This window comes from Rhipicephalus microplus, chromosome 7 (assembly GCF_043290135.1).
Source record: "Rhipicephalus microplus isolate Deutch F79 chromosome 7, USDA_Rmic, whole genome shotgun sequence".
In the NCBI taxonomy this organism is placed as follows: Eukaryota; Metazoa; Arthropoda; class Arachnida; order Ixodida; family Ixodidae; genus Rhipicephalus; species Rhipicephalus microplus.
Window position 1 is genome coordinate 82082427 of NC_134706.1, and position 26136 is coordinate 82108562.

The 26136-nt window shown below is 43.3% G+C and overlaps 1 protein-coding gene across 1 annotated transcript in view; it reads left to right on the top strand.

The window, feature by feature from the left end:
* The first annotated feature begins 2145 nt into the window (after positions 1–2145).
* The window catches only part of LOC119179623 (sorting nexin-29), a 28058-nt gene continuing 4067 nt past the window's right edge, over positions 2146–26136 (top strand). Inside the window, exons 1-17 of the mRNA XM_037430741.2 lie at positions 2146–2356; positions 2850–2911; positions 3173–3225; positions 3490–3567; positions 4575–4630; positions 12033–12207; positions 13295–13365; positions 14110–14241; positions 15166–15259; positions 16130–16362; positions 17397–17526; positions 18514–18629; positions 20309–20467; positions 22134–22197; positions 24022–24150; positions 24909–24994; positions 25371–25474. Of these exons, the coding sequence (XP_037286638.2) occupies positions 2350–2356; positions 2850–2911; positions 3173–3225; positions 3490–3567; positions 4575–4630; positions 12033–12207; positions 13295–13365; positions 14110–14241; positions 15166–15259; positions 16130–16362; positions 17397–17526; positions 18514–18629; positions 20309–20467; positions 22134–22197; positions 24022–24150; positions 24909–24994; positions 25371–25474 (1749 nt within the window). The 5' untranslated portion in view covers positions 2146–2349. The remainder of the gene's footprint in view (positions 2357–2849; positions 2912–3172; positions 3226–3489; positions 3568–4574; positions 4631–12032; positions 12208–13294; positions 13366–14109; positions 14242–15165; positions 15260–16129; positions 16363–17396; positions 17527–18513; positions 18630–20308; positions 20468–22133; positions 22198–24021; positions 24151–24908; positions 24995–25370; positions 25475–26136) is intronic.

The following is a 26136-nucleotide window of genomic DNA, read 5'->3' on the forward strand; positions in this document are numbered from 1 at the left end:
CTCTCACAATATCATACCTATTGTAATTCCACAGTGCCCTATTTTTCATCACTGCTGCATTCCTGTTACCCTAATTTTAGTCATTACGCATATTTCGTGTTCCCTTAGGTACTCGGTCGCATTGCTTATCCATACGCCCAGACATTTTTATTTATCTGTTATTTCTAGCGTGACCTCCTGTATCCTTATGATTAAAAATCATGGCTGCTGATTTTTTCTTGCGGAATCTTAAATCTAACCTATCTCCATCATTACCGCAGATTGTCCATCAATCTCTGCATCAATCTCTGCTTCCTTGTCGGCCTTTCATCTGCGTACATCATCTGCGTACATCAATGCTGGTAGTGCCTGTTCAATGAGTTTTCCTTGTTTGACAAAAGAGAGGTTGAAGCCAAGTCCACTTGCCTCTAATCTGGCCTCTAAGATTCCTTGTAGGTACAACATGAATAACAAGGGAGACTAGAGGACACCCCTACCAAAGCCCCCGTTTTACCTCTGTGGGCTTGGATACCTGTTTATCCCACTTCATAACTACCTTGTAAGTTTTATAGATAACCTTTAAATGATTAGTGACTCCATCTTCCACACCTAGTGTGTCCAGTATGCCCCACAAGTTCTCTTGAACCACGCTATCGTACGCTCCCTTGATATCCAAAAATGCTAGCCACATGGGCCTGTGTTCCTTTTCTGCTATTTCGATGCACTGCGTCAGTGAGAACAGATTGTCTTCCAACCTCCTGTGTTTCCGAAACCCATTCTGCAGTACACCCAGAAGCCCCTCATCCTCTATCCATGCCTGCAGTTATTTCTTTATAATCTGCATCGCCAGCCTGTAGACCACTGATGTCACTGTTATAGGACGATAGTTGCTTATGCACGGAGGAAGGAAAGGTGCTTATATGTCAGCTTTGTCCTCCTTTCCTCTATAGATCATGCTCATCCTTCTAAGTTTCCATCCATCGGGGACTTCAACATCGATTATTATTTTGCTCACTACGGAAATACAACGGGCCCCCTGCCTCAATTTTCCAACTTCAGATAAAAAAAAAAAAAAGCTCGGCTTGAACTCGCGCAAACTTTTAAACGGTTTCGGTTTCGCTACTTTATTCAATTTCAGCTGAGCGATGATTCTCGCGCGTAAAAGCATGCACGCCACAATTAGCGAATTGTAACCAAATTATAGACGCAATCAGACTCGTACAAATAAAAAGGCCTGTGCTGAAGCAGCCAACATTTCTAGAACGCTTGAAGCAGTAACGCCTCACACTTTGGAAGTGTGGGGCGTTACCACTGGACTAGCTAGACCAGCTGGACTTGTCAGTGGAACAGCAGCGTGCAGCTTCATATCGTGGATAATTTGTTGATTGTCTTTTATCTGGCACATTGTTGTTAATTTGCTTACTGGTGACCGTATGCACATGAGGTATGACCGTATATGCACAATGAGGTTTTTCTATGTTGACTCCCGACAAATCATCTCAACTTTTACCATTCCTGCTTTGAAGAACTTCACCGAGAAACATATATTTCTGAGGAATACACAGTCAATAAACCATAGGTTCAGCTAATTGTTACTGAAACAAATAGTTTTGACACAAGAAAAAACACCAGTTACAGCAGATCAGAGACATATGTTTTGAACAATTGCTCCTCCGCGATAAAGCAAAACTATTTTTTCGATGATTTCACTCGCGTCGTACCTCTGGCTCACTCGACATAATTGACCGGGTTCCCGTTAACCAGGAATGATTATTCATCTTTGCACTAACCGTAGACCAAACACAAATATGTTCTTTTTTTCTTTTTTTAACCAGGACACCTAGCGCAAATTCAGACTGGCTCAAGAGCTCGTCGAATCATTCATCTTCCTGTTAAAACAGATCGATACAAAGAGAGCATAAGTGGCAACGAAGACCGTACGGGAAGGTCAGCAAAAGCCGACGATTGATTAGAGACACGACGTCCAGCAGCGCAACGAAACAGCGCCCCGCACTACCGCAAGAGCGGCGAGTGCATTGATTTTTGTTGGTCCTAGAGGTTAGCGTCTGTGGCCGCAAACAGCGCTGCAGTCGCTAGAGTCGTGCTCTCCACTCGCCGTGTGTGGGCCCGTGGGGTGATGTAAGAAGCGATCGCGGGGAGGTGTTTGCGAAATCTCTTCGTTGTGCGATTCTCATCCATCGCGATGAGCTCGGGACCGGAGGCGTAATCTAGCGCCACGCGTTATCGGCGAGATTATTATCTTCCGCGTACTCGTTGGTCGACGTGCAGCCGAGGGAAACAGTCATGTGCGCGCAAAGCCACTGACGGGACGAAGTGAAAACGCCGCGTCTCTACACGCTCTCTTCGACAATGAGCGGTGAGATCGTCTTGCCGTCTTTACTTTGTTCTCCCTACAAACGCAGCCTGGTGTCTCTAGTAACCCGATTCCGCATGGACGCCCTGCACGATAGATATCCGAGTTGCAGCGTTCGCGAAATGCGCAGCTAGTAGTATCGTTCGTCTCTGCCCGTACATGTGTTACAATTCCCGTCTCAGTACAACCTTTGGGATCGCCGTGTTGTGTCTGCGGAGGGGCAGACTTTGCACGGTGTTTCTTCGCCGCTACCCGGTCTCTATATTCTTCCAAGCTGCAGTCTTTGTCTCATACACGCAAACAACAAAAAGAAAAAAAAAACGCGTAAGCTTGGTTTCGCTTCGCTCGTTTCTCTTTAGAGCGGATGTATGCTTGTCAAGCGACAGCTTTCAGTTTTACGATCCGCCAAGTCCCTTTGTATTTTATTTTCCCCGCACTGCTCTGACGTTTTTGGCACATCCGTGAGTTCTGTACCTCCTTTTTTTTTTTGTTCCAGAGGATACGAGTCCTTCGGATCGTCAGATCCTGCTCTCCCGCCTGCTGGACGCCGTTAAACAGGTGACCCGACCGAGCGGGGAATTCCCCGCACCATTCATTCTCTATTAACCAAGTTCGTTGACTCTTACGTGGAGTATAACCGTTATGCATTGTCAATGTGTGCGAGATCTTCACTGTAAAGTATATAGTGTGTGATGTGCTGCATATGCATGCGTAATTACGGCGAGCTTTCCGAACACGTGCTTTGATCGCTCTCAGCACTTTACCCCAGCGATCGAATGACGCACTTACAACACGACCTAATCGTTTTGTGCTGCGCAGTGCCAGATCCGCTTCGGGGGACGCAAGGAACTCGCCACGGAGAGCGATAGCAGGTTCGTTTCGTCATTAGGTCCTGTCACCTTTCACTGTTCCAACGTTGTGCCCTTGTAGTTTTGTTTCTTTTCGTCGGCATCTCGTTGCTACGCTCAGTCACCATCTGGCACGCTTGCAGGCCTGTACTTGATAACCTTTCGTTTTGTTTTTTAACTAGCCAATAAACAGCTGCATGCCTTCGCCGCCGAGTGACGTTTGCGGCGCGATAGGTCGTTTGCAGCCCGGTTTCGTTTAGCGATGTTTTTGTTTTGGTCCCGTCACAGGGTTGTCAACCTGTGCACGCAGTTCGAGGCCGTCCTGCAGCATGGAATAAAAAAATCCAAAGGACTCAGCTCAATCAGGTGACATTGACTTTTGTCAAGTAATTTGGCCATGTTCTTGTTGCTAAGTCTTGTCAAACCTCTGTCGACTATTGAAACCATGAGTATATATAGCGAGCTCTGGTGACAACATATTGTTACACATAATTTCGTCCATGTTGTTGTTGCTAAGTGCTATCAAATTTCTGTCCCTTTTTGATGAAACTGTGAGTACGTAAGTGCCCGTGGAAACCATTTGTACATTAACAACACCGAGGCACTTTTCTGGGGATTGCAGTCTTGTCTAGCCATTTCGTATCGATTCAGCCTTGTTTTTGATCACCGAGCTTTCATTTTGGCTAAAATCAATTTTGTCAGCGTTGAATTGGCAGCCCGTGTGACATGACACATTCTATTGTCATCAGCTGTTCCACTCGGTTATCAGGTATTGTGAACGATTGGACGCATCACAATATGCTCTTTTATGAACTTTTTCAGATGACCTATTCCCAGATAATTCGGGCAGTAGCGAGTTACACCATGTGCCCCGGCCCTCTCTTACGTAGCTGCTTTCGTCTCATTTGATTGGCTATACCAAGTCAATTTGTAATGACTGATTGTCCTTTCATTTTACTTCATTAAATGAAATACACTGCGTGTGGTAAGCTTGTATGCTGCTTGTATCACCAGTAATCATCTGGAAGAGTCTAGTAGCATATCTGTTTTGTGTGTCAAAATATTTCGTTTCATAAAATATTGCACGACACAGTTCATACTTAAGATCCTGAAAAGCAGTCTTTTATTTTATTTTCCAGGTCTTTTCACTTGTCAGTCAGTTGTTCATCGGATGGAGCGTTGTTTCTATGGCATGCTTTTACATTGATAAAATGATGCAGTGCGGCTTGTATTTGAGTTTTTCAGGCCAGCATGTTTTGCTCAATATTAAAGTGACAACTAAGCTTGGCACGTGTGTTGGAACATTTAGACATCTAGGCGCTCTTTTCATTCTCCTTACAAAAACTTGTGACACGTTTCTCCAAAACTTTCAGACAAGTCTCCGAGATTGTCAAGGGCTTGAATCTCTGGAACAGCGACTCCGACTATGGTAAGAGTGCTTTCTTGTTTGATTGCTTTCCCATGTAAAGCTTGCTGTCATAATAGCCTAGCAGCACTGACAAGAATGTGAGTTCCATTCTCACCTGTGTGGCCTCACTTTAAAGGGAGCGCTATGCAAAAAAGCGCGCATGCATATATTGAGGTGCACGCTTTTAACCTTGGGTGTTGACTATTAATTCGCAGTCCCCAGCCGTTGTGCGCCTTGCGGTTTTATTTTAGTTAAGACATACCAAGCTACAGAATTGATGTTCTTGAATCAAGAAGAAATATAAATTGAATTTTTTTTCCTGTCAATATCATCAAATAGTTGGTTGAGGTTTTATGGTCTTAAAGCAGTCAAGGTTATGCTGGGGCAGCCACAAGATGTTAAGTGTTGAGTAGTTGAGGTTACACAATACTAGAGTTTACTTAAAAGGTTGGTCGCCTTCAGAAAGGTGGCAACGCTATGGAACAAGTGGGTGATCTTCTGTGATTAGACTGGGATGCAGGGGTGTGTATAACTTGCCAAAAATGTATTCGTCTTTGTGTTTGATTATAAGGGCATGTGATTAGGATATGTATGACTGTCGATGGTTCCTGGCATTTCTAGCATGCTAAACAATTCTGCAAAGTGCTCCGTCAATTTCCCCCAGAAAAAAAAAATTGCCCGCAGCTTCCCTCGGGGGAACACTGAGGAGGATGCGGACCATATAATTGGTTAACGGGGTGTTAAAGTGCGACTTACTTGGGTCGATGGCTAAATTGGTTAACGTGGTTGTGAAATGGGGTGTTAAATTGCGACTTACTTGGGTCGATGGCTAAATTGGTTAACGTGGTTGTAGGAGGGGGTGTTAAATGAGTGAACACGTACACACGTATGCGAAAGGGCGGCGCTGGTCGAAGGGACGTCGATCATTGTGTTTGTGGATTCGTTGGAATTCATTTCACCGCGACCTTGGACGTCGACGCGCCGTACAAACCAACCGACGAGCGGCAACTGAGCGAGCGAGCGCCGACCTTGAGTATATATACAGCACGACGGCGCATGCACTGTCAGCTGTTGAATGTTCTCGAAGCGCGACGCCACATGTGCGTCCACTGGAGAATCAGGAGAATTGTAGATGTCGAACGCGGTGTGTAGAGGAGGAAGGGTGCACAGATGGTGGAGGAGTGAAGCGCGCGCGGTGTGTAGAGGAGGAAGGGATGCACAGATGGTGGAAGAGTGGGCGACGGCGCGACGGCGCATGCGCGCGCGTCAGCTGTCGAATGTTCGAGAAGCGGTGCGGACGGCGCGGACGGAACGGACGGCGCACTACAAGGCGCGAGTATAAGATGCTCCGCATCTAAAAAATAATTTAATTAAACATTTCTTTTGTTGACCAACATTTCCTGTGTAAGGTGTCATGCCTACCCGGTTCAGTGCTCCGTTCCATAACTACTAAGGAGATGGCAAACTACAGTTCACTCTCAGTAAACTGAAATCTCTCAAGTTGAATTGTAGCATAAATGGTTCAGCTACCTCTGGTATGATTGGTCTCGTTCGCGAATTTGACATCCTGTTCATCTCTCTGTTAGTGAAACACATATGTGCGGGTTTTGTAATTGCGGAATAAAGCAGACGAAAAGACTAGTGATCGCATGAACACAATAGTGGTCAGTAGTCTTTTCGTCTGCTTTGTTGCACCGTTCAAAAATCCATGCAACAGTGCCAACTCCCCCAATTTTCAGTGCTGCGGGGCATATATATTCTTGTACACTTAAAGTTCCGTTTCACAAGTCTTCCCGTGCTGCAGCAAGATGGCTAGTTAGGCCCGTTGGATTACGTTCATAATAGAAAATTTTCTTGAAGTGCACTAAAAAAACAGACGGACAGGAGAGGCTGACGAGGACAGCGCTTGCTCTCATAACTGAAAGTTTATTAGTCAGAATTGTTATTTAAAGTGGATACATGGTCTTTCGCGCATGTGCATCAGAACAGGGTGCAGCAGAAACTACTCGTGTCGAGCCAAGCTACGATTGTACTGCATGATGAAAAATGTGCGCATCTCGACACCTAGAACTTGTAAAATATAATAAATGACACATAATATGGGCAATTTTTGTAATCCTGGCACGAGTGGTTTCTGTGGCACCCTGTTCTGATGCACATGTGCGAAAGGCCATGTATCTGCTTTAAATATCTTTTCTGACTAATAAACCATCAGTTGTGAGAGCAAGCACTGTCCTTGTCAGCCTCTTCTGTCCATCTGTTTTTTAGTGCGCTAGAACAAAATTTTCAATTATGACCTTCCTGTGTTACTGTAGATATGGTAGTACCATGGGACAAAAACTGTAGACAGTGACTCAGCGTTGCTTCCTTTTTTTTGTGTGTGTGGCGCACGCACGTCACTCGCTGTTCCCGTTTTAACCCCCAAGTGATGCACTTACAATCAACAGCCTATTATCAGCGAAGAGCACGTGTGAGTTGTCAATAATAGACGCGTATTTTCCGGGTAACGACAAGTTGTGCCTGATGATCAAAGGTAACCAAGTGTCCGAACTGCACGTTATCTTATCAGTGCCAAGACTGGTAGCAGACAGCAAAGTCTTCCTTACTGTTGAGGCAAACAAAACCCATCATGCCACCTGTTGGTTTGGGGTATCCTTGCAATAATCCTGCCTTGGCAGATAAAGCTTTTACAGAGTTGTTGGCTGTCGGTTACCTTGACAACAAGGGCAAAACACATTGCATTGTGTCAACAAACTTATTTCTTTGCTGAGGCTTTTTGTGCTCCTGTTACTTTGTTGTTAGTGACTTGTGATGGTGTTTTTATTACTTTTACAGTCCTTAAATTGGAGATTTTACATTGTGAGAGCTTTTGTGAATGAATGTTATTGAGAAGCAAGGTGAAGCAATAGGGCTAAGAAGATTTAATTTCATCCGGCTGCTAAAATGTCGGGAATGCGATATAACATGTTTACATATATATACATGTGTGTTAGTGAACTACACGGCTTGACATACTTTGTGTGTGTGTGTTTCAAGCAGCAACTGTGAAAAAACTTGTCATCACTCGGAGATTCCCGGTACACATGCTTGCGTTTGAATTGTGTTCAGCATAATGTCGCTGTCATTTAAAGTACTAATGCCTGTTTCTTAAATGCTGCAACATACCCTATTCTTCAATAACCTGCATAAGTATTTCATAATTTAATGATTTCTGTGGTAACCGTTGTTTGTGTTGTGTTTGTCAGCGTTGTAACTGCGCTTTCGTCTAATTCCCTATGGCAAAGAGGGAGCTTGAAAAATCAAGACCTCTATTTTGGCTTGTTAGTTTTTACCTAAAACTTACAAGTCACAGAAAATCATATGGCTGCTGTTATGAGCTACAGGAAAGCAACGGCTAGTGCATTGAACGCTCAAGAAACAAAGAAAAAAAAGCAGCGCACCCTTAAATCAGTATCAAGGTTAATGTTAGCGCAGTTTTCCAGCACGTCCACAGGGGCTGTGCCAGCTGTGAAAGACAGGCCGCTTACATCTATTCTCTGCGACAGAGCTGTGGGTAGGTTGATGTCGGCAGGCTCTTGCCAGCAGTTTGCGGACTTTGTCGCGATTAACTTGTAATGTTTTCGCACTATAGGAGAGCTGCGGCCCTGCATCGTCCTGTAAATGTCGTTTGTTGTATTGAGAAAGTTCACGAGAGGCATGGTGTGATTATTTCGACATTATTCAAACCTGTATTGCTTTAGTACTGAAAGTTGGGCTAGTTGTTAAGATAAAGTGTTTAGGCACAGTGCAAAAACAATGAAAACGTTTTTATGTTGTAATTAAGTGTTTCGGTGTTTTTGGCACCATAGACAACAATCAGGGTCATCTGGTTAAAGTGAATGCAGTATGACACGAAGCGTGGCAAGATAGGAAGGAATGCACTTAGTTAATTATTAACTAATGCAGAGGTTTCATGGGACTGTTTATCTTGTTGAAGTAACCTTATATCATAGATTTCAGTCGTAAAGTAGGCATGCTTACCTGCACCAAGCATTGTTTCCAACCACAGTAGTTTTTTTTTTGTGCTTTTGAATGCAGCAGTTTTAGTGTCTTGAAACCTAAAAACAGTGTGATGCCTTGGTCCATTGTTATTATTAGTGGTCTATTTACACAACTTGATCAACTGCTTGATTATGACCAATATAAAAAAAAGCCTTTTTTTAGTTGCTCTCAGCTTAATTTAATCAATGCACCCCATCATAAGCCTAGTTATTAATGTTATGCTGCCATCAAGTACAGTTGAACCCCTTTATAAGAGGCATGCTCTGGGCAGGGATCTTTGTCTTTTATATGAGATGTCTCTTATAAGCAGGGTACTATGCATGCATTTTCCTATCTACCCGTATTTTACTTTAGGCACACTGGGGTCTCTTATACCCATTTGTCTCTTATATCAGGGTCTCCTATAAAGGGGTTCTACTGTATAACAAGGCACTATAATAACATTACTAAGCTAGTAGGGAAGCCACTGAAATCAGCGAGTGCTTTACTCATTTTATTGATATCTTTTTTTACTTTTGAAGAGCTTGTGGACTTTTTTTTCTAAAGAAAAGTTTTGCCTTGGTAAGATTTCTTTAGGTGACCTTGCTTGACATGTCGAAACATTCAGAACATTAGAAATTCTGAGGCTCTTGTCGTCACTATCTGGCTTTACTTTTTTTTTCAATCTAGAATTTGTTGCCACAATTTAGTAAATATACCTTGAAAGGTTTTTTTAAATGGCTGATACTGCTGTGCTTAAGCTTAATAATAAGTCAGCAGAACTATGATCTGCGTATGTTCTATTATTTTACAGAGACACAATGCCCAGGCATTTCTATTACAACTTGCCTGCTTATGCTACAGTTTATTGAGGGATGTAGTGTTTCAACACCTGACCACCGTGCTTTTCCGTGCAGCCTTCTCAAAGCAACCTTCATTAGAGAAGAGAGATGTACCGACAAACAAGGTCAGATAATAGCCAAGAATGTGGGACAGTGATGTTAACAATTGTCTGCGATTCGGAGAAGTCTTAACGCTTGACCTTGGAAGTCAAGGGCTCAAACAGGGGTGTGACGTGCAGGGCAGCTATATTGGCATAGAGTTAATGCTTACAAGGCGAAAGTGGACTCATGTCGCGAGTGCGCTGATAACACGGCTTCGGAAGCACCGCACTCGTGACATCGATGCACTGATAAGCAGAGTCTAAAACAATGGAGATGTGCTGTCGAGTTGCGACGGTTTGCGAGGTTTGCCGAGCGGCGCATGCTTTTGTTGCGTCCTAATGCGTGCCTCCTGCGAACGTCGCTTTTTTTTGTTGTTATCGTTTCGACGTATGACGACGCAGCACTCGCGTGGCTCCTGTAACATTGCGATGTGTTGCGGAGGAGCTATCAGTAACGGAGGTATGAGTAGTTTAACGCTGATAAAATGTAAATGATGTTTTTGGTTTTTGTCGGTAGGCTTTTTTGTCGCACACATTTTGCCATCATTGGAGAAAAATTGCGATGTCAGACAGTGCCCTACAACCGTACTTGCGCTGCGTCTATCAGGTCAAACAGCTGCAGAGCTCTTATCAAGCAAAATGTTACATCCACGTCGTCCTAACGAGACAACCCTGCGCAGCCATGATGTCAGTGTGCGTATCGCTGATCTCGACTTGATACGAGCAATATATTTATTTACTTCTTTATTTTCGTAATGTCAAACAAAACAAATAATGGTCCAAATTTGATGCAAAAGCCTTATACATATTATTATCATAATTCCTAATAATTTAAAGCAATGTATGCATCTATAAATACACAATAACATCGTTGCAGGAGTTACGAATGGCACACTTTTATAGCAGTACCCAATGCACAGGGCTATCCGCATTGTTGCCAGCGCACATTTTTGGGCTGCCTTCTATTGTTATGACTGACCGTTCTATTCTGGATCAAGTTCTTAAATGACATCACTGCACAAGGGATTATTCAGTCATTCAGATAGATGAATCACATGTTCCTGCTGATAGCAGAACACAATGGCTTTCTGTAATTGTGAGCCATGGAACATCGGTATAGATTTATTTTGCTTTGCTTACTTGCCTCAGGTTAGCTTTCGCCTACAGGGCCGTAGCGTCAATCTGTTATCAGAGGCGTTGCAATCGCGCCTCTGTGCCCTATGGGCAAATCTAATGATGAATTGCTGGCAAAAAAGAACAAAAAAAAACGGGGATATTTCTGTTCAATTTTGCTGATGTATCATTTATTATTTTACAGCTTGTAAAAGTTGGCAATAAGCACCACAACGCTATGTTATTCAACACAGAATATCAATTACTTAGGAGAGATGGTTCAGCTGTATTTGCAGGTGTAGGCCAAGTGCGGGTCAGTCAGTTGCAGTTAAAAATTACTGATTAAGATAATTAATTATAAAGCAAAACAAAAAACGTGCATCATATTTCTCACAGTCCGACATATTGGCTCGAGAAGATGGTCTGATGGTTTTCATGGGAACCTAACAGGTAATCAGTGTAGCAGATGTGATAGCTGTGTAGCTATCAGTTTGCATTTTTTTCTTTGACTTAATATTCTTGAAATGTGGTATGCTTAAACACCTTTACATACCATCTTTCTTGGTGGATGATATTTGAGGGTGTTTATGCATATTTTCTCTAAACACAATTTTAAGTCTATGCTTTAAGTTCCTTTTATTTTTGTGTGTTCTGACCTCCTTCACACTAAAAAAAAGAACGCAATGGATGAGTATTTAATTTGTATCACATTATTAGATAAAAATACAGTACAAGTGAGGTGCGAGGTGAAATATCTGGTGTTTGCTGTCTTTTTAATCATAATTATTTGGCGCAGTTCAAGTTTTTCTACTGCATTGCCTACTTTTGCTATTCAGACCCAAACCTGCAGTGGTGTGACTCGGTGACTAGATGTGGTGTTCGCGACTAATTGGGTGCCGCTGAACACATAAGACTCGGTGAATCGAGATTCATGGGGAGTCAGTGACTTGGTAGTCAGGCCTTATTGGGTGTTGATGACCATATATGACTCAGTGAACTCGTAGTCTGTGACTATGTAGGGTGTTGGTGACCACATATGACTTGGCGAATCAAGATTTAGTGACTGTCAGTCGGTGACCTGAAAGTCAAGAGTCAGTGACTGATTGGGTGTCAAAGACCATATATGACTCTGCGAATCGGTAGTCTCTGACTACATGGGGTGTTTGTGATTACTTGGGTGTCACTGACCACATATGACTCGGTGAATCAAGATTCAGTGACTAATAGGTAGTCGATGACTTGAAAGTTGGGAGTCAGTGACTAATTGAGTGTTGGTGACCACATATGATTCGGTGAATTGAGATTCAGTGACTGCGCGTCCTAATTTTGGCCGCTGTCCTGCTGCAGTGTTCTGGCACTATGTGCGGACTCACCTGACCAAGCACGAGCTAGAGCGGTACCTGGTGCTGCGGCACGTCAACACCGACGAGGGCCGCGGGCGCGCCTGGCTGCGGTCGGCGCTAAACGAGCACGCTCTCGAGCGGTACATGCACATGCTCGTCGGTGATCCCGCTCACATCAGGTGCGCCCTTGTTCTCTGTAGCACATGGGTCGTTTGAATGTAGCCTCGTTAATGCCGGTAATAGAGGGACATGCAATAGAAAAACGACTTCTTTCACATTAGCAAAATTTTTTTTTCATAATACCAAGAGGACTACGTTTGCATTCACAAGATAATTGGTAAGCCAGAAATTGTGTGGAAACGAAATGGAGCTGGCGAGGTTGCCCTGAAATTCCCTTGCCAACTCGCCGCAATATATAGATAAATTTCGGTGCCACCTGCTAGAGCATATATATTTATTTTTAAAAATTCATGACATTGTGTTGTAAAAAACTCGCTCACATAGTATGGTAGCCAGTGGTAAAACCGGTTCACACTCAGATGTGACTAAGTTAATGTGGAAAGCTCTGGGGAACGGTTTTTTCAGCCATCATGGCTGAAATATGAAACAAACAACATTAAACTTTTGCAGTGTCATACTGCATTTACTAGCTGTAGCTTTTGTACAATATAAAAAAAAACACAATTCTTTTTTCTCTGCTAGTTATTAATCACGGTGAAATTAATGTCAGCAGAGTTCTCAAATTTATGTTATCAGTCAAAACTGATTTAGTGTTTTACTGAAGTGTCCCTTTAAGTGTTGTGTACTAATTAACAAAACGTTTTGTACCCATTGCTCAAGATATTCGTGAGAGTGGCTGTGTATCTCAGCAGAAAAATAAGTACTCTGATTATAATATACCTTGTTGTTGCGAACCATCAGGCTGAGTGGCTAGCGCCCAAGCTGTGCACAGCAGTAGTGGTGAATTTGGAATGTGTTTTTGCTGAGGGTTCAATTATAGATTGATTGATTGATTCATTTGTTCATTGAGGGATTGATTGATTCAATCATCTATTCGTTGATACAGAAGGATGTCCCAGAGTTGAGAAAACTATTAGTAAGTGAGAGCATAGGGTTTGTTAATACATTGTTAGTAGAAAAGCAACAGCTGCAGAACTAATTTATGGCATTGCAATTATTAGAAAAATTAGACATCTAGAATATATGAAGTAGAATACAAACACAGTACCGTGCACCATGTGAGGTTTGCCGTGCTATTGCCCGCAGCCAGTTCTATGAGGACACTGCCTTCCTGATGGACCAGGAAAAGAGCAGCATGCTTCCCATCATGTCAGCAGGTGAGTCTGCATATTTTGGTGTAGAAGTTGTAGGGAACGAGGAGTTTACATTTGTTGCTTCCTAACGTGAACTAGCATTAATAAGACATTAAGAACTGTTTTCCAGAGATCGGTCGCATTTCTTTTGCCTTTGTAGCTTTTGCATTTGTTGCCGCACATAGTTGTTGGTGGGTATGTAGCGGTGCTGTAAGTGGTTCCTCTTTCTGTTTTTGGAAGCGAAGCTTCTTAGGCTCGCACGATGTCTGTTGACGGCGTCGTTGTAGTAGGTTCCTGTCAAGCCGAAACACAGGTGTTATATATGCCCTACTTATAGCGTTTATATTATGCATATGGTTCAAAGATAGGCAGTGCTATGTCGGTACATCCGTCTGTCCCTATTTCCGTCACTTTTTACATTCTTGAGTGTGTTCGGCGAATGCCTGTGCTTATTGAGATGTGGTCGGTTCGAATCGAATGCGATGCTCGGGTCTCCCTTGCGTGATTGGACACGCTGGGCACAGTGACGCTACACAAGCAAAGCAACAGTGCTGTAGAGTCCTGCGTGACCGGTGTCCGTTGGCACACCCCAGTAGCCACCTGGCACCGCCATAATAATTTAATAAAAGTTTTATAAACATTTAATAATCATCCAAGGAGCTTCACATCATCATCAGCATACATTTTGTGGATTGCAGGGTAGCCAGATAATCCAAGAACTGTTTTTTTCTTGCTTCTCTTCTTCCTCTTCTGCAATCACATTCGCAGGTCTGGGATCCATCCTGTTTGCAATCAATATCGACAATCCCGACCTCAACCCTCCCGAGTCAAGTGTCACAGTGCGCGGTCCCATGCAGAGTGGACTTGCGGACACACGTCCAGTCTTGGCCAAAGGCTTGGGTAGGGCACCTTCATCGTTGCAAGCGCCGGCCTGTCAAATTTGAATAAAAAAGATATATTGCACTTTGCAAGGCATGTAGTGGACAGCAAAAGTGGAGGGAAGCCAGCAAGCCTTTCAAGGACCTACTGTGCTGACTTCACGGCAGCACTTTTGAAACGAGTTTGCACTGCCTTGGCCAGGGCTTCGAAATGCCTGCAGACAGCACGTTGGAAGAGCATTGTAGGCAATGGCAGGTCAAGGTCTATTCGAGAAGCTATGCTAGAAGTGCTGATGTTTACCGTGGAAGTAGCCGTGAGCACTTTTAGCATAGCCCCATGTAAAGTACCCATGCTCTCTATGGAGCTTCTTTGACAATCTTAAGAAAGAAAAACATTTCCTTAGTGAAATTTTCAGTTCAGTAAAGTTCCCAGCTACAGGCAGAACGTAAATTGAGGTTCAACTGCTTAGTGAAAAGAAGTTAACGTTCCTGTATGCTGCAGTGCATTATTTTTATTCTTAATTACATTCAAACCTCACCATAATGAAGTCGCATCTGCGCTGAAAATACGTCGTCATATCCAAAAATTCGTGATGAATGTATATCTGTGGCACTATACTTTTGACAAAACTGTTCCTCATTATAACCGATAATTCCTTATATTAAAGTTCAAGTGTATTGCAGCATACTGTGCATGGAATATACAGAACTGGGGGATGGGCATAAACAAACAGAACCGTATGGAGAATTCCAGGCTTTAGTGGGTTCAGGGCATGAGTGGAGCTTCAACTTGGCATGTGCGTAGTCAGGTGCGTAGAAGCTTGTATGGTTGTGTTCTGCACAGTTGTTGTGTAATGGACTTCTGCAGTTTTCATTGCAGCTGCTTGCTCAGATCGCTGGCATTTACGAGTAGGCAAGGTTATAATTACCATTTTTGATAATGCAGTGGAGGGCAAACGGAAGAAGAAGCGGCGCAAGCCTCGGTCCAACGTGGTCTCCTTTGACGACGAAGACGACGATGATTACACCTTGGACAGCAGGTCAGGGTCATTTCATAGTTGCTGCTTCTGTGCAGCCATTTTGTTGTTCTTTGATTCTATGCCTCGAATACGTGTTAAGGTATCATGCCAGCATGGACTATAAGTTAATGTGTGCACTGCGCACTGCGGTGCATGTACAATCTGCGGTTTTCGTAGAACGTACATGCACCAACGTCTAAATGCGCAATGAAGGGTCACTTAAAGTTGCACCTCACCAGAATGACTACTTTTATCGGGAGGGGTCATTTCGAATTGGTGAGATAATTTTCAAGAACCGAGAATTCACTTTGTCTAGTGCACATGGCCAATGCTGCAAAAGTTTTAAACGTGGAATGAAAGTGTGTTGGTAGTAGGTGCGTGCATGTATGTCCTGCAGTATCTTAGTGTACATTTATACCAGTACAATAGGCCCTTTCAAAATTGTAAGGTTAGCTTTCCTGTTATGCAGTTGGAACAACTGATGGTGGTTAGTCACTTACTGCCAACAGCCTGTTCAAGTGCGGATTGCTTATGCTACGACGTGAAAAATGTTGAGTCGCCTCTCTTGATATAAACTCATAAATAGATAAGCATAAGCACGTTCAACTAGTACCGCGTCTCCGCTTGAAGCACGACAGATGCCGCCATTACTTGTTAAAATATGCTGTGCGGAAAAGCGCACTTGCAAATTATGAAAAGGTTTCATTAAACTGGAACGCAATGATTATGTCACAAGGTGACAACTAGCTAGTGTTGCCTGGTAATGTGTGTTCGCTCACAACGACATTATAAAAATGCTTGTGTACTACTATACATTCTTGCCCGACTTGCTTAATTAATTTCCACGCTACGGGGGGAGATAAGACAATGCTACATGTGGTCGAAATGCAGGTTTCTGGGCAACCACAGCTGCTTCAGTGCACCAGCGACATGCGTCTCGTCTCCTGTGGCAACCGAGTTCCCAGCTGCAACCCTGCAGGCGAACAATGAGGTGTCGTCAACTGCGGGGGACACTGCCGATGACGGGGGTGCCGCCACTGCGACGTCTGCAAAGGCTCCGGCAGACGACGCTCAAAGTGTCGAGTCCCTCGCAACTTCTGATGGGAACCTGTCTGACGAGAGAGGTTGGTGAAGGCTACATTGCTTCTGAGAAGAATACCATAAAAACGAGAATATAGGTTGACCTTTCAAACTTTCTATCTTCAAAATGGAAATTTTTTTTAAAAATTGCAAAATATTGCGAGACACCCTTACCTTGATAAATACACAACACAACCAGTTGTACTGCGGTTCCATATCTTTTTATTTGGATGGTGATCCTACATAGTTGAATGCCAGAAGGTCACGATGTGCCTGTCATTGAGACTCGTCCGAACTCAAGTCAGGTGATGCACGCTTTTCACTAGTAACGCCCCAGAAGGCATTGTCCTCTGTTCTGTTCAATGCATTGCTGATACAGCATTTGCAGAATTATTTGGGCACCACCTCTTCTAGGAGGGATTTTTAGCTGACGACAACCAGCAGCCGTAAACGGTTGTAAGCGGTTGATGTCGTAGGCGGCCAGCGAGGGTCTTCGGGTTGTCGCCCAGCATCCACTCGCTGTACGCAAGCATGCAGACTGCTCACCCACGCAGTGTTTAAAGGCTTATTGAGCACTACTCCCAGTGGCTGGAGGATGGATGTTAGTCCCCCGGGGATCATCACAAGATCCGTCTAGCCATCGCACTAGGCTCCCTATACATGAGCCATGAGGTGAACTTGAAACAAATCGAGGACCAACATGCTTGGTCGCTGAAGAAGTCCATGGAGTCGCCGATCCTACACAAGCCAAATCGATTCAAACATGAACGACTTGTTCATGAATCCTTCTTCATTTAGTAGTACTTCCTTAAAAATAATATAACGGGGCAGCTTCTTACTATTGGCTATGCACGCGAGCATCACTGTAAATCTCCTATGCTCGACGCCTGTTGTAAAACTCCAGTGTCATCGTATGTCCTACATTTTTTTATATGTTCTAAATAGAGCTTCCCAGGAGATATGTTACTTTGAGACCTATTTCAGGTCAAATTTACTTTGTAATTGCACTGCTGTGTAATAACAATAATATTAACACCAAATTGATTTTTCGCATTGGTATTTTTCGCAATGGTCACAGAGCCCAACCCCCGCGGCAAGCCATCAGCAGCCATCCCGGTAGAGCGAGCGAAGACGTGGTCGGGATCAACCGAATCCTCGGGATCGCCAAGGCCTGAGCTTCCCGATTCCATGTCCTCATCACCAATGAGGTGACATCATTATGACTGTTAACTCATTAATAATGTCTCAGTGCTAAGCGGCTCGTTCTGAGTGAATGAAATATGCTGATAAAGCTTGCATGAGTTTTGCCATTTGCGATGGTAGAGACCCTTAACATTAAAAATAACTCAAAGAAATATATGAGGAATTAAGTCGTAAGGTTCAAAGATTTAGAATAAACACCCCTAATGTCTTTGCATTTAATTTCAACCTAATGCATTTTCCTGACCTCAAGCAGGAGCCAATACATTAGGCGGTAATGGTAAATGCTGAATCAACCAAAATATTGTTGAATGAAAAAAAAAAATTGAATTGCTAATGTTGAATGGCTTCTTCTATTAAATTCAGCCAGTGATCTGAGAAGTCTTGATCGAGTGAAATTTATGTCCCGTAATGAGTCAGAAGCATGTGGGGAGTAGTCAAAAATGACAGACTTGCACGATTTGGAGAATCAGCTTAGTTTATATTGCAATAGTAGCCCCTTAAAATTCATGCACAGACATTGTTGCCAGGCAAATGTTGGGAGGAAGTAAAGTGAAGTTTCGCCAAGTTCAAAGTGAAGTAACGAAAGTTATGGTATGTTTAACACTCGCTAGTGACTCTCTGTCAGGCTGGGATTCCAGTCAGAACTTATCAACCTACCAAAGCTATTGTTCAGGTGCGCTTAGCGCATCCATTTTTGTTTTACTGAGTACCATTATCAATCAAAAATATTCTCATGAGGTGATCTACTTTGCAACTCTCTCATTCTAGACAAAATGTAGCTCCCAAAAATGGCACATGGAATGGAAGATAGTACATTGAAAACCACATGGTACTGGAAAAATAATTGCATATTTAAACTTCCAGAATAACTATACATAAACTCTGCAAGTGTTGTCTAAATCGATATTGTTAAAAGGGTGTTTAAGTGCAGTATCTCCTCGAGTGGCATCTGTTACACTGGTTAGGTCGATCTTTCCATTATTCAACTTCAGCCATGCCAAAGAAGTGGGCACCAGCTGTCAGCCATCTTCCCTGACACCCATTCTGGACCTCTCCATCGGGGACCTCATTCCCGTCTGCCATCCCGCAGAAGATGGCGCCAGATCAGGTGCGACAGCTGGCTTTTGCAGTGACATTGCTGTGTCTTTCGCACTTTACTGTGTCGACATTCAGTGGATACCTCGCAGGTATACCTCGCAGGTACCATTTATAATACGCGACCTCATTGAGATGAAGCGTGACCTGTTCCAGCAGCAGTGTGTGTGTAATGCAGATGGAGTGCTTGTGAAAGACAAAGACGAGGACAGTCGTTGGTGCTCCTCTCAGACCGCTCATCTCTTTGGCTGTGCTAATTCTGTAAGAAACACCTCATGTGGTCAAAGCTAAGCACATGCCATCGAGTGGCGGATGGGCTGGTTCTCAGCCAAACTGTATCATCGCCATCAGTGATGCCTGACGGCATTTCACAGAAAAGTGCTATCCCACCCGAAGCCATCCACCATTCTTTATTGTTAGAGAACTTTTGATTCTGGACATATGTAGACCAGTTCACATTCGTTCCTCTTGCAGTTACGTTGGGGAACTTCACATGTTCAAAATTACCGTATCTGTTTGAATCTGAGCCGACAGTTTTTTTTTTTTTTTTCAAATTTTGTTGTATCAAGTTCATGGGTCAGCTTGAATATAGAGATTTTGAAAAAACGCGCTATTTCTTATTGAGAAAAGCGGTGCACAAGTAGCGACGTCTACACGGTATTATAGCCATTAGTAGTTGAGCCAACACCTGGTGTATACATGTGAGGCTGCCATTTTGATCTTTGTGGTGAGCATGGAAATGGCAAGTGTTGAGGCGAGCCATTTGTCATTTCAAGTCGAGCTTCGAGTGGTCTGTATGTGGTGTAGCTCAATGGTGCCGAACAGGCAGTGTCATTATAGTGCCGGTTATAAAAGGAAAACTGTCCTAGCTACGGAGTCATCAACGAATGTTCAAGCCGGGCGGGACTTTGGAGTGGACGAAAACATTGTGTGTTGCTAGAGGGTCTGCAGCGTGGGAGGACATCTCAAGAACTTTGATTGGGCACTTTCCTTCGAAGTGCTGCATATTCGACGTGCTTAATGGCTCCAAGGATTTCGCACAGTTTGAAGACAGTGACAAAGAAGTCAGCGTCGACGACGACTCGGAATGAGCGCGGCATCGGCAAGTGCGGCACCTTTATGACACAAATAACTAGAAGCAGCACCAAAAAGAAGACAAAGATGCACACAACAGGAATAGCGGCTGTATGTTTCTCGAGTTATTTGCATGCTATTCATGTTCAATGAGTGTTTTCTCTTTGTGAACGCTATCTTCCCTGTTTTGTTTGACATACATTTGAGCTAAGTTTTTTTGTTTTTCCGAGCTTCGGACTTTAGGGGGTCGGCTTAGAATCGGAGTTGGCATAAATTAGAGTAAGTATGGTATTTTGCAGTTCACTACTGATGCACAGCTCAGTTACATTCTAGTTTATGACGTGTAAAACATTTGAATTTACTTTAATTTGAGGTAGCTCTCACATTGTAAAGCAGTCACATGACCTTTCATTTGTGTCTGATCCATTGCTTGTTCATACATACGAGTAACACGAAAGTGTCCTTGGTCCTCCTTTTCTGCCTCCTGTGCACTTATATTTTGGTGCATTGAAACCCCAGCTGGTCCAAATTTTTGGAGCCCTCCAATATGGCCTCCCTTATTTGAATCGTGGTATTGAAACATAACACTCCGACAATTATCTTTTTTGGTCTGCACAGAGGACTCTATTCCGAGCTACAGCGAAGACACAGAGACGGCAGCGGCTGCTCTAATGCTGGCGCAGAACGTCTCATCTTTTGCGCTCAGCGCCGTCGAGTCGCCAAGTGCTGCGCCTGCGGAAGCTGAGCTTTCCTCTGACATGGTGTCGGCGACCCCAGGTTAGCAGGCAAAGCAGCTTGCACACGGTAGTGTCGAACGTCGGCACTTGTTGACTTTAGCTGTGTTCAATTGCCATCAAGAGATGGTGGCACCCCTTCCTATATATATAAGTGTGCCGCCGGATAAGGGCACTTGTGTGGCATAGGTTCAGTGTGTTTGTTGTCCTCAGTTGCACCATGTGGCAACACTACACACACTTTGTGTGTTGTTTCTTGTATTTTGTTGCCCAGCTAGGGCTTTACTAGGTCAGTTACAATGGTGTTGCGGGTTAGTGTTCCGAGACGATTGGAATGAGAAAAAATGTTTAGGCTTGTGCAAGTAGTGAATTTTAGGTTGAAAGGTAGCAGTGATTTTGGTCGAATAATTTTGAATCAAATTCGAATAGTATATGTATTGCATATTATAAAAAAAGAATGTACATATTTGGCATTACCTAACTAACCTGCACCGTATTCTTTAAAAATTCAGGGAAGGCCTGTACAGGTACCTTTTTTCCCCAAAACAAAGTGAAAACAAACTTGGAATAGTAGCAGGATTTAACTTTTAGTAGAGTATATAACTTGGTGTAGTAAGCTTTCAAATTTAAGCTTTCTCTGATGTGAAAGTATTATCCTCGTTTAACCTTGAAGTGGGACTTGGTGGCAGTGCAGATTTCCTCTGGATACATGTTTTCACAGTTTAGCACTTCTTTACTACAATGAAACCACCTTTACAAGGTGTTACATACGGCCTGATATGCATTTGTTCTTTCTGTTCGAATTATTCGAAATTTTCATGAATTTTAACTCAATTTGAAGCAAACTTGAATACTGCATTATACATTCAAATATTCAAAACATTCAAATATTTACACAAGCCTAAAAATGTTGAATCTCCATCTCGGCCCTCCGAAAGCAAATGTTCAGCGAAGCTGTAAAAAAAAACGACACCACACTTGTGGACAGATTCCCTACTCGTCGTAAATCCAACAGTGTCCCAAGGCCCTTGAAGTGAGAAATTCAATGTGAGCACAATGCGATGCCAAAACCTACATGGCAAAGTGTTGATTTCACATTCATGTGATCAAGCCATCGTGTTGAACGTCCTGTCATCAGTTATTATCACATCAGCTCACGAAGTGTCACACTATGTGATAATGTCATCGCCACGTTACAATATTACCTAGTCAGCTCCCTTGTCTAACCCACTGCTACGAGACAGTGTCGTTGTCACATGTTGGTGTCACCTGGTGATGTCTTGTGATGCCTGTTGGAAAAGCGTCACATTGTGCATCCCCCCCCCCCTTTTTTTTTTCACTGTGTTCAAGAACACGCATGTGTCTGATGAGACTGACGCTGCGAATAATCCCCGAACTAAATGTTAGCTGCTATGCTGTGTAGCATCAATCGTCACATTTTATGTGCTCATTGACAATCTCAAAATTTAGATTAGTTCGCCCCCCCCCCCCCCTTGTCTCACCTTTACCAATTAGTTAGGTTTAGGATGCTGGAGCCAACAATTTGAGATAATGTCCACTTTGATTTCTGATGTCCCTAAAAATGTCACAGTTTTAAATTACGGAATATATTTGGGTTCAGTTATATGACATGCAGGATTCTTACTTCTGGCAATATTTTTAGCATTAGGGCAGACCGACTGATAGCTTCTGCCTTCTTTATGTTGCAGAGGAGCTCAAGCAAGCTCTGCTTGTGATGACTCAGCAAATCAAGGATGTTGAACAGGAGAACATGTGAGCACTACATTTTAAACTTCCTTAGTTACTTATTGATTGATTGATTAAATGAATTTGTCGTTCACTAATTGGCAAGTCGGAATGGAGGAAATATAGTATGACAACTTGCCGAAATGGATACGCCCTAGTTATTTTACCCCTGGAAATGAATTCAGAAATGCTAAATGGAGTAAGTGCGAAATTTCATGAACAGAAAAATATGAGAATGAAGCACTTGGCTTTTCGGTGCCTCAGTTGCAGTTGTAAGCAAAAATATGGATGCTGGCAGACTTTTTCTCTTTTTGCAATCTCAGCATGTCGGCTTAAGTCTATTGTAACAGCCTGTATACTATTTACATTTGCCATTTAAATGGGGCATTTTGTCCCATGCCCACATTTCAGAGTGGGCCTAGAACAACTCTAAACCCTTTTGAATTCTGTTCGGCCTCAAGAAACTGGTTTGCACATTCCCTTGGAAATAAAAGAGGCTCAAGTATTACAACTGTTCTCAATTTGTTAGCGGTGTAAAAATTTAGGGTAATGTGCTAATTTTTCTGAAAAAAGGTATTGTTGGAGCAAAAATGGTTATTATTCATGTCATACTAAAAAGGTTCTGCAGCTTCCACTAGTAGCACAAGGCTGGAACCATCAGTGGAGCTAGTGTCTAGAGTAGCTTAGTTTCGCTGGTAATGTAAAGCTCTTGCTAGAGATGCTCAGGTTTGGCTAGTAGTACTCAGTATGGCTAGACTTGCCTGGACATGTCACTTGTCCACGTCTTGCATGATGTCACAGGAGGAAGCTAGTCATATGACTGGCTTTAAAAAGCTTTTAGTGGGAACATATCGCTAGACTAACTATTAGACGATGTTGGGTGATTTTTAGTTACACGAGCAGTTAACATGACAGTTATGTGACTTGGTCACGTGAATTGGTTACTCGATTTTTACTTGCAGAACTATTGTGTGATACGTAATTTCAGTCACTTGGCTAGTTGGGCAACGTTGCGAGATTTCAGTCTAGCGACTAGGTGTAACATGATGTTATGCCGTTTTTAGTCATGCAACCGACTCGCCCATCATAGTTTTGTAATGCATGCTTGACAAATATGCGCACGTGCTGTAGAAGTAAAGCAGAAGTTGAAAAAGAAGACGAAGGGGGTGCTCACAAAGTCATGATGACAATTCCTGTTTGCACTGCCTGGAGCAATGAAAACCTTATAGGAGCCATGCAACACTTTCTCAAGTATCCATGGAATGGATTTACTAAAAGAGCTTATTGCTTCACTGCCGAATTCACTGCCGCAATTTTTTTTTAAATCCGCCCAGTACGAGTGGACTTATGAAGATTTGCTGCACGCTGCACTTGCGTTCTCTTCTCCCAATGAAAGCACCGAAAGCTTAGCAAAGTGGGATGGCATGAGAGAAGAAACTACATCATGCCCGCGCCACCTTGAGCACTTCTTTTTTCTTTGAATGCGCGGCTTTTCAATGCGATCACAAGCCCGCTCGTGGGCAAGTCGCGGCCTCTCACGGCAATCCCTGTAACGACCAAGCACACCATGTTCAAATCAGCCAATGGCTGATACAGTGGCTGCGGCGAGTGGTTTTTGAGCTTTTTCGGTCATTTGTTGAAAGAAGAGAAAGCCATTGTCAGCTGCCTTTGGGAATTTATTGTAAGTTCGAGGCAGAATGCTGCCCTGTAATATTTGACCCTCGTGCTGTCAGGAATCTTGACTACCAGCTGACAGCATTTCCTGACCAAGCTCGAAGTGTGTGGTAGGGCCCCTTTAAATGTGTGTGTAGAGCCTGGCCTTTAATGTTCGTTAAACTTGCTTTTGCGCAGTACCCTGCGGAGAATGGTGGATCAGGAGAGCGAAGTAAGTGCCAAACTGCGGGCCGACGCTCGTGAGGCTGAGAAGCAGACCAACGAGCGGCTCGACAAACAGGAGTCCCGGATACAGACACTCACCAGGTAACGTATCAGTGGGAAGCCTTCTAGAGCAATGTCTTTGCTCCTCCTTGTACAAACCCAGAAAACAACTTTGTGCATGCATTGCACCTTGAAGCTCGTCCGATGTCAATTCTCTCCTCTTTCTTGCACGTATGTCGTCACAGCAATAAACATGTGCAGCTTCTAGTTGTTATCCGCTCCCATCCCACGCACTTGCGCTCTGTCGGTTCGCGAGAACCACACAAATTAAGGCATCTACTCCGGTGGCGTGACTTTTTTCTGCTTTTCTCTCGCTCACCAGCTGGGTAAAAAATTGTTTTTTTCTTCTCGTTGATCTCGCCAACTCTTCTTTCATTGAGGAAAAGAGTACGACCAATGAACGCTCGGTCACACAATCATTGAATGCTGCAGTATACAATCACATATCCTTAGTCCAAGGCACATACGCCATTTTTCTGCCTTATGAAATACAGTCATATGAGTTTCTAAAGTTCATGAGACCTCTTAAAAACACGTCATTTATTTGTAAAGGTCACATGTCGTAGTGCTCGCACTGGAGCTGGACTTGCAAAATCAATTAGCTGTAAAGGCATTCGTTAACGAAGCATTGAAAAGAACGAAGTTTGGTCTCGCATCTTTTTGCCGTGCGTTTTGCTTTGAGTCTCTTGAATTTGACCCAGTTCAGGTTGCAGCAACTTATGCGTATGACAATTGAGCAGCATGCGTAAATCTGGGGTTTTTGCCGTGGTCGAAAAGCCAAATGTGATTGTTTGTTGCAGGGAAAACCAACTGCTAAAGCACCAGCTCAAGAAGTACATAGCGGCTGTGCAGATGCTAAAGCGGGACGGCCTGGCTGCTCATGAAGGTAGGCATTAGCCCACAATATTGCCGAGGCTGGAATTACTTGATTGAGATCTCAGTACATTATAGAAAGCCAGTCAACGTTCACCTAGAACTTGCCTTTGGACAATACAATAGCTTTTATGAGTGCTTGGTCTAATCTTTTTTTTGTGTGTGTATTTGAGCTGAGGATGCATTGAGGAAATTTTGTATTACGGCTAGTACTTACTTTTTGCTGCTTGTCACACAATTTAACTCGGGGCTATGATTGATTGTCTGCATCCAAGGGTATCCGTTTACTATTTGCGAGCCATATGCGGGTTCCTCGTGATTTTGATGCGTCAAGTTAGTAAAACATCAAAAGCACATGCAATAGTCGGTGTCTGGTCTTGCTGCCCCAGAGCTGCGCAACATGGTGGGAGACGTCGAGCCAGCCATTCCTGACGCCAAGCCACACATCGACCACCAGTTTGAAGCCAGCGAGTATGAAAAGAAGCTAGTTCAGGTATGGAACACTGTTGACTGCACCAACCACAGTTGTCTATGTATGCAATTGTTTGCCACAAATGGCTTGAAGCTGCATTGAGGCAGCACTACTTTGAAGGTAAATATTGCTGTTTTTTTTCGTTTTGTATAATTTGAATTCCCCAATTTAGGTTCCTGCAATAATGTTAGGCATATAAATTTTATGCTGAAGGGTGGCCAATTTCAACGCATTTATTTTTTGAATGAGTCATGAATACACCTGCAGATATTTATTCTTTGCCGTGATTTTTTAGATTCACTTAAAAATTCACTTAAGAGACATGTTATGTGGATGTGATGACGAGAATCAATAGATGTAAATGAACAATAACATTACAGGAATAGCCAAACTGGGGGGCTCCGCTATCTAAAAATTATGATGACGCACTTGACCTCGATTACTTTTCTTGCTTTTTTATCATCGTGGCAGAATGAAAACTGCGGAACATTTCAGTTGCTTTGCCACTTGTTGCCAAAGGCTGCTTATTGTCACAATTGCCCTTTGTCGTCACCACCATCTTCATCATGCAGAACTGGCTATGTTCTTGATTATCACCATCCAGCCAGCCATTGTTATTTTAGCCGATATATAGTGACTAGCTGCTGAAGCATCATCAAATCATGTCACGATTACATGCTTCA